At 44.8% G+C, this 9,447-nt stretch overlaps 1 protein-coding gene and 1 long non-coding RNA gene across 2 annotated transcripts in view; one reads left to right on the top strand and one right to left on the bottom strand.

The window, feature by feature from the left end:
* Window positions 1-338: 338 nt before the first annotated feature.
* The window catches only part of LOC130382743 (uncharacterized), a 53,961-nt gene continuing 44,852 nt past the window's right edge, over window positions 339-9,447 (bottom strand). Inside the window, exon 3 of the long non-coding RNA XR_008895615.1 lies at window positions 339-391. This is a non-coding gene — a long non-coding RNA (uncharacterized LOC130382743). The remainder of the gene's footprint in view (window positions 392-9,447) is intronic.
* foxa2 (forkhead box A2) lies at window positions 5,914-9,144 on the top strand. Its single transcript, XM_056590627.1, has 2 exons — window positions 5,914-6,234; window positions 6,921-9,144. Exons 1-2 carry the CDS (start codon window positions 6,163-6,165, stop codon window positions 8,082-8,084), a joined length of 1,236 nt encoding a protein of 411 aa, XP_056446602.1. The 5' UTR covers window positions 5,914-6,162; the 3' UTR covers window positions 8,085-9,144.

Consider the following 9,447-nt stretch of genomic DNA (forward strand, 5'->3'; position numbering starts at 1 on the left):
GCGCAATACGCAACCCCCCCCCCCCCCCCCCCCCCCCCCCCCCCCCCTTTTAAAGGGCTGGCCATTGAACTCTCAGGCAAGTGGCAATATTTGCTCACCTGAAATACACACATCTTGCCAATTGGGGTCGGGGTGGGCCAGGGGCTACAGGAGGGCCTCCTCCAGGCAGCTGTGGCCCCCGTGGAAAGAACAGACCAGGAAGTTTTGTAGCAGGCTGGGGCTGGGGGGCTGACCCCGCGGGGGGGCCCAGGGTGCGCTGGCGGCCCCATTGTGTCGGGTGGGAGGCGGGGAGCATATTTGTAGGAAGCTGCAGGAGGCTGATGAGGTGCTAATCTGTTGAGTGGCCGCGTCACCGGGTCGCTGTTCCCAATGGCCTGTTAGCTGTCAGAGCCTGTAAAAAAAAAAAAGACCACAATTTACGAGCCTAGCCCCAGAACTCTGCTAGGGGTGTCCACGGGTAAGCAAACACAGATTGGACACTTATGTTGTTGCTCTGGTAAGGCCGGTTTCACCGCTGGGCTCCTGCGGTGACACGTAGACAGCCCCCTTTCAGAGCTCCTCATGAGTTGGCAGCCCTTCTCTGTGGTCCTGTGTCAACACTACAAATGAGCTATCTGCATATGGATGGGCCTTTAGTGCATACAGGAAGGAGACGTCTACTCACCGCAATAAGCCGCGGGCTCCTCCCTGCACCACATCAGATATGAAGCTATGCTTCTATTATTTCATCCTTCTTTTTAATTTCTCCAGCCCTGTACGTATGGAATTAGCACTTTGTGTTTGTTGTACGGATTTCAGACACACGTCATGTGTGTTTCTTCCTTCATGGCGTCACATTTTGTCAGTGGGCTTAGCAGACCGTGCGGATAATGAAAGTGCTTGGAACGCCAATGTCTTAGATGGGTTCGGGTCAGCAGTCAGGGGTAATCCCAAACTTGAAATTCCCCATCATCCCGGAATACAGATAAGACGCCTACAGATATGAGGCTGACTGAGGGAATGATGGAAAAAGCAAATGGAGCAAAAGCCATCGGCAGATATAGAATTGAGATGTGGCTGTTTTCCTAAGAAGGCTTTGAGAGATGGATGCGGCCCAGTGGATTTGAGTGCCGCGTGCATTATGCTCATCAGTAATATATATTGTGATGCAGGGCCACTAGAATGTCACGACATTCAGGATGCTATTAAGTGATTTCATCTGTTGAGCTTAACAGTGTCTTTTAATAACCTGCTTTATATGTCAGGTTATTAACCACGATGAAAAACACTGCCAAAAGATTTTGTTCATAAGTGATGCGGCAATAATTAGGAAGAATATTAATGATACACAAGTTATTAATCATCCAGCCAAGTTTGCCCTCTTATCAGTGCTGACAGGGAACGACAGCTGAGTTCCAATGGCTTGGGCTCATCATGGATTATGGTGGGGCCCTGAAGCTGGTGATATTTAGGACATGCTCTTCCCATGGGAGCCTGGCACTTTAATTAACATAGCACTCCTTGGCCTCCACTGTTTTAATTGCCTCCAGTCTGTGATTAAATGTGTATTGACTCTGCAGTTGGTCCACTAATGAATGACAATGTGCTGATTTGGTGATATTAAACCTATTGGCCCCCAATACACATCCCATTCATGTGGCACAGAGTGTTTAAAGCATTACAAGCAGCCTTGTGACATCCGTTCTTTTGGCATGTGCAGCATACATAGTTTAGTGTTGTTATACCGTGCTTCACATAATCAATAATCACTCTCGCTGCAGAGGTTGGTGGTGCTAGCGAATAATAGATCATTCTTAATCTTTGAAGGCCAATGATTCCATGCAAACTTCTACAACAAAGTTTTGAATTGTGCACTCGTATAACCCGACGATACTCGAGGCGTTTGAAAGTATGAACTTTTTTCCAACAATGGAAGTCCTCAACGCGATTCTTGTCTCTCCTCCTCATTGTTTCCTGCCTGCATACTTTAGTGTCATCAGATCTTATCTCTCCCTCTGGTTGTCAGCAACTACATTCTACTCCTGTGGTCCTGAAGATACATCATCACCTTGCCGGACAAACGGAGAGGGCATCGGGCCACATCGACCCTTTAACATGACAAGGGATAAGTATTGAATCTGCGGCGTCCATGGATACAGTCAACATAAAAACATATCGAATGGCATTCCTCACCCCGTTCCTGTCAGTATCAAAAGGTGCGTATTTGAGGATGTCCTTAGTGCCGTTTACGCCCCGTGTTTGCGCCTGACCCAGTGGGGGCAGCGCAATAACTTTTGGACGCCCTCCCACCACGTCCCCTGTCCCAACGACCACTCTTAGTTTTTTTTTATTTAGACGGGTTGTGTGCCTTCCCAGTCCGGCGGCTTTCAGATTCATTTCCAGGTAAACACAGCGTGGCCGGCCACAAACCTGCAGCCAACAGGCGTTGTCACAGCTGTGGCAGATAATGGCAAGTCCAAACTCCATCCAGGCTATGGAATGTTTACTGTCACCACAGGCAGGACTGCGGCAAACACCCCCCCCACCCACCCCCCACCCACCATCACCCCTTTTTCTTTTGGCAAAAACAGACGCTCATGTTATTAATTTTATTTGGACAAATTGCGCGCTTAACCTCTTGCCCTGATGTGTAGCTTTGTAAGACTTGGGATAGAGTGACAGAGAGATACATACGGAAGAAGGAAACTAAAGCAACTGAACTAAAACCTAAAGCTTACTTTGAAAGTGAAGCTTAAAGTAACACATTCCTGCCAACAACTCCTAAGTGTTTGAAGGAATGTACCAAGGGATCCGCCTTTCTCTCCCGGACTGGAGATCCACCCCACGCCACAACCCTTCCTCCCCGAAACGATCCCAGGCCGGAGACCCAGAGGGCTGTGATGGCACAGAGAGCGTCCTGGTACGCTGGGTCTAGCGAGGAACTTTAGGAGCACAGCCTTTGCACAGGTGTGAGCATTTCCACTCATTGTCCTCCTGTTAAGTGATTGGCCCATTAAGATTTCATCGCTCAGTATTTGCCCATGTCATAACCAGTAAAGGAACGTGAGGAACATTACACGGTCCATCATGGACACTAATTGATCAACCACGTGTTACATCTAGCACCTCCAGAGCGTTGGGGGATCAGGGTCGCATGGCCCGGGGCCCGCGGTGATGTGGTTTCCCTTTAATAGTCGGTCAGGATTTAACCATTTTGACAACATTGAACCGTTTTGATAGATATAACTGTTCCCTGAAATGGCTTGTCTTTATCCTTATTAGAATGTGCCCCACAAGTCCTGATATCTAATCTGACATATCATATAGGTCATGAATGAAACCTTTCTCTTGTAAGAACGAGCAGAGAAGGTTGAATTAAGGTTAATAATTCAAAGAAAAGTTAGTCTATCAATTATTCTGGATTAAGCAGGGATCTTATCAATAGTACATTATCGAAAGTTTAAACCTTACAAACAGCTAAATAAAAGAAAAAAAGAATTATGGTATAGTTCAACCAAAACCAATGTTATGCTTTGCATTAAAAAAAACGTGAAACCTTTTTAACGTGAGATTCTTGAGAAGAAGGGCAGATATATTTCTATGTTCTATTCTTAAGACTAAAACCTCTGGAATTTCCACCAAAAATATGTGATTTTCTACTAAAATTATTTATTTAAGTAGAAGATATGTAATTTTCTACTAAAATTATTTATTTTAGGAAAGACAATATATTTCTTATCAAATGCCACTCAATTTTGGTCGTGTATGCCAATATCAATATATATTTAGAAAGACAACATACCTATTTTTTTAGGGCAAAATGTAACTAGAATGAATGGCTCGGCTGGTCTTTGATCTGTCAGTGTCTTTTGTAATGTTTTGCACGGTTTCCTTGAGCCGACGGTTACCTATGACTATTTTGAGCTGACCGCTCTTCTCTCTTGAATTAACTCCATCTATGAACAGGATAAACGGGAAGGTAGCAGACTATGTAGCCAATGTCGTTGCGGGTAGTGCAGCAGGTCATCAGCACGTTTTTGTTTTTGGCCCAAATTCCAAATTGTGACCTTCACCAGCGAAGGCCGCTGTTTATGGTTGATAATTAACCAAACCATGAGTCCTACATATTTTAGTCTGACAACACAATCTCTTATCGGGCCACGGCTATTTGGGCCTATAAGACAGACACTTTGTTCTTGACAAACGCAGGCCACTAGGGATTAATTTAATACAATTACACACGGGTATGCATCGACTCCGTCTCCTTATTATTTTCGTTATCCATTGGCATCTGCTGCCCTCATTTCGTGGCAACAGACCCACATCTCCTCTCATGACTTTCCGAGCCAAGGGTCCGTCCACATAGGACTTATCACCAAACATGCTTTTGGTTCAACGTTAATCTGAAACAGTCGAACGTTAAGAGAAGTCGCCTATATGTTCGCTGGCCAGTTAACAATCTCGTCAAGGCGATCCGCGATCCCCAAACACACACAGAGGTTCCTGATCTCATTTCCAAGTGAAGCAGACTGTGTTAGTCCCTCGTCAACACCACGGGTTTACTCGCCCTTACTAATGGGGCTCTACACTGATAGTTATGCTCTTGCGTAAATATGCAGTCAAATAGATGTACAACTACTGGCACGTGGCTGGCGCTGTTTTTGCAGCTTGCACCTTGATGTTTGTGTCATACAAACAGACAGGCAGACCTGCAGGGCCTATGTCAATGGATGATCAACTCAATATCATCGCTCTCCTGACGGAGGCTATTTTTGGGGGATATAAATAAGGTGAAGGAAACAAAACATTAGGCATGCATCTCAACACCATTCCCTAGGAGAGTAAAATGTAAAGGTAAAGAAATAATAATTTCTCTATTATGTAGAGAGATCACACGGTGGCCGAGAGAGGGCGCTATAAAGCTTTGTTTGAATTATTCATTGGATTTAAAACGTATAGGCCTATAATAGGCCTAAAATCACTAACTAAATTGTGAAATATGGGCCAAAGGTTAAATCAAATTACGTATTGGGCCTTGATTTGATTGGAACTGTTAAGACGACTGGCTGCATATGCGTCCACTTAATGTAAAGATGAATTGATATCTTATCTTCATCGTTTCAATTGAATATTCTCATCTCTTAAATCTTAAATGTCTAAGGACAAAGGATGTGAAGCTACCCAATGTTAGGCCTTTGGATTTGGGCACTACTTTTTTTATGACTAAATTATATTCGACAAATGAGGATTAATAATATGGCAGTTAATGACTGGTCCGTTGACACTGAACCACGAGTGCAGGTCTATATGCTCTCCAACAAAACTAGTATTAGAAAAACTGTCAAAATGTATAGTAGGTTGTAATATGATTTAGGCCTTGCAACCATTGAGCAAACACCTGAGACCCAGCATGTAGAAACTCAACGTTAAGAAATTAAAATAATCAAATAAAATAACTAAAGCATATATTTGTCTATTATATGTGTTGGATAGGCCTAGGGCAAATATTATTGTTTATTCACGCATGGGAAATCTTAAAATGGTCTTATGATCAATTAAAACCATGTAGGTCTATTTTTGGCATATCCTTTGTTTAATTTGTAACAATTACTTAATAGGAAAAGCTGCTCAGTTATAAAAAAAAGGCCATCGAAGTGGAACAGCCGAAAAAAAGAAAAGCGCACCAAGAAAAGCACATGCAAATATTCTTTGGTTCTTCTCCCTTCCAGCTCAATGGTACAATAAGATTAGTTTATAATGAACCTTTTCATATGAAACTGTCTCTTTTGAGTCGCTGCAGGTGTACAATCGGGGGGGTCAAGCCTGAGGAGTCTCACGCCTAGGTGTGAGGAGAATATTCAAATGGGGCCAGGCGAAGAAGTGGGGATTGGAGGCTTGCCTGGCGCACGGCGCTATATCACAGCGCAGACCGCCGGCGCTACACGTCACTTCAACTCCAGTCACCGACAGACGCATCTCGGCGCCCGTTGGTATACGGGGCTCCAAGACACACACATACACACAGAGACACACACACACGCACATGCGGCGGTCCTTGACTGAGGAAAGCATCGACGACCCTCTGCACACTCTGTGGTACCCCATCACATTCTTTTAGAGACTTGTTTCGCCCTTTTTCTTCTGCGAGGAGACGGGTTTTTGCAGTACTATTCGGGGCTTTCCATGATGCTCGGAGCAGTTAAAATGGAAGGACACGAACATACAGACTGGAGCACCTACTACGGAGAGCCCGAGGTTGGTACCTTTAAATATCTTTTTTCCCCGTGTAAAGCCGATCCCATTTTATACAACTCAATATTAGCCCTGAGATAATATTAACTTTGTGATCAAATATTGACTGGCGGCGCCTCCAAATCCTCCCCCATCTCCACGCTGCGCCTCGCTGTCCCAACACAGTTGCTTGACATGTAGGGGGAAAACTTTCACTCGGGAGTATAATTTACTAAATCTATATGTATCTTTGTAAAAAAAACAAAAACTTTTCTCCTGTTTACACTGAATCAACATTTGAGCTATTTGGCCCTTCGTTGGATGGATTGATTCACATATTTGGGACCTGGAGGCGATTGAACGTGTGGGCACAGGCGCTGCTCTAACCGTGGATATGTTTTCATTCATATTGTGTATTTGCTGTGTGCATTGCGCAACCTGGCGTGTCCTATGCCATAATCAAATCGGTCTTATTAAGCGATATTCTTCGGTCAAACCGCCCACGAACATCCAAGGTTTTATACGCAGATGAACCACAAATAGATTACTATATTAATAGGCTTTTAGCCTACCTGTTACGCATCGATTCCAAACGTGAAAATACCTGCCATAACATAGGCCTATTCATTACTATTGTAATTATGATCCATCAATTGCTTTCGTTGAATAATGTTCAACCAAACTAACGACATCTCTCTCTCCATCCACAGTGTTACACCTCGGTTGGCAACATGAACGGAGGCCTCGGGATGAACTCCATGAACACCTACATGAGCATGTCCGGCATGGGCCCCACCGGCAACATGGGGGCCAACTCCATGAACATGTCCTACGTCAACACGGGCATGAGCCCCTCCATGACCGGCATGTCACCGGGCCCCGGGGCCATGAACGGCATGGGTGCCAGCATGACGGCCATGAGCGCCGCGCTGAGCCCCAGCATGAGCCCTATGACGGCGCAGCCCGCGTCAATGAACGCCCTGACTTCCTACAACAACATGAACGCCATGAGCCCCATGTACGGACAGTCGAACATCAACAGGTCAAGAGACCCAAAAACCTACCGGAGGAGCTACACGCACGCTAAGCCCCCTTATTCGTACATTTCCCTCATCACCATGGCCATCCAGCAGTCTCCCAGCAAGATGCTGACGCTGGCCGAGATCTACCAGTGGATAATGGACCTCTTTCCATTTTACCGACAGAACCAGCAGCGCTGGCAGAACTCGATTCGCCATTCTTTGTCGTTTAATGATTGTTTCCTCAAAGTGCCCAGATCCCCGGATAAGCCCGGCAAGGGCTCGTTTTGGACCCTCCATCCCGACTCCGGGAACATGTTCGAGAACGGCTGCTATCTGAGAAGGCAGAAGCGCTTCAAGTGCGACAAGAAGATGCCCAAGGAGTCCGGGCGCAAGGCTTCAGAAGGCGGCTCTAACAGCAGCTCGGAGAGCTGCAACGGAAACGAGTCTCCGCACTCCAACTCGTCCTCTAACGAACACAAGCGATCCATGTCGGACATGAAGAGCCAAGCCCTGAGCCCGGAGCACGCAGCCTCCCCGGTGTCCCAGGCGCAGCATCTCATGGCCCAGCATCACTCCGTGTTGGCACACGACGGGCACCTTAAGCCCGAACACCATTACTCATTCAACCACCCCTTCTCCATCAACAACCTCATGTCCTCCGAGCAGCAGCATCACAAAATGGACTTAAAGACTTACGAGCAGGTGATGCACTACTCTGGCTACGGTTCCCCCATGACAGGAGCGCTTTCCATGGGCTCCATGGCGGGAAAAGCCGGCCTGGATCCATCGTCCATACCCGACTCTACTTATTATCAAGGCGTCTACTCCAGGCCGATCATGAACTCCTCATAAACTATTGGCCCCTACAACTTCAATGGACTATTTGCCAGCGTTTGTAAATTTGTAAAAAAATATATAGTTTGTGTATTATATGTATTTGAAATATTTTTGACGTTTCTCACTGATTTAGCAGTCGAGTTTGTTAGTAGCCTAATTATTTTAAGAAAGGATGTTAAAAATGTGACAATATCTGTTCAAGAGTCAGTTTCAGGAATGGACCCAAAGACAACAACGAGCTGTATAATAGCCCACATCTGCATACTTTGATTTCGAAATGAATTTTAATGCCTTGCAGAATTTCTTCAATCACTTGTGTAATTCCTATTTATGGCTTGTATATGTGTATTCTTGTAGTGACAAGAACAGAAAATATATATTAAAGTGTTATTGTTTTGTTCTCCTGAATACGATATGCCTCTATTATTATTATTATACTATTATTAGCAGTATTATATGTAGTATTATTATTAGTTATGAGTATTATTGTTGTTATTATTAGTATATGAACTGATCTGACAGTTTTAAAAAGAATGACATCCACGGATAAATGGGAGGTTTATTATTAAAAAAATATCAATAGGCCTACATATAATGGGCTAATTTGTCTTAAAAATAATTCTGAGACAAAGATTTGACAAAAATGACAAAATAACCATGTGTTCTGACTGTTAGTTTAAGAATTAAAACAGGCCTATATACGGCTCTTTGATCTGACCAGGCTAACTGTTTGATTATTATTACTTTGGTGCAATTTATAATGCGCCCTTTGAGGAAAATAATCTTGAAGTCCTATCGCCGGCGTGTCAAAACATAATTTAAAATGTTCACATTTAGAAGAGACAACTTTGTTTCTGCACCACTTTAGATGTAATGTAAGATGTAAGTAAACGCTCATCCGTGCCCGAAATGTCTGCAATGTCACACGAGAACCACTTCAAAACTGATCACCTGAGAAAGAAAAACGATCCCTATGTTGACATCTCAGGTCAGTCGCTCAGATGACAACAACACATAATACTAAAGTAGGCTCGACGACCGTAATAAACATTTCACTCAAACGACCCAAATTAAATCTGCCTGTCTGTCTGTCAGTGGGCCCGGTCAGTTACGCATTCTGGAAAACTGATCCAGAGTCTGTCTACCAGTGCTCTCTTGACACACACACACACACACACACGCACGCACGCACGCACGCACGCACGCACGCACGCACGCACACACACACACACACACACACACACACACACACACACACACACACACACACACACACACACACACATAGAGACAGACAGACACGCACACACGAAGGCACGCGCGCACACGCACATACACACACACACACACACACACGTGCACACACACACGCGCGCAC

The sequence above is a fragment of the Gadus chalcogrammus genome, chromosome 5, assembly GCF_026213295.1.
Source record: "Gadus chalcogrammus isolate NIFS_2021 chromosome 5, NIFS_Gcha_1.0, whole genome shotgun sequence".
NCBI classification, from domain to species: Eukaryota; Metazoa; Chordata; class Actinopteri; order Gadiformes; family Gadidae; genus Gadus; species Gadus chalcogrammus.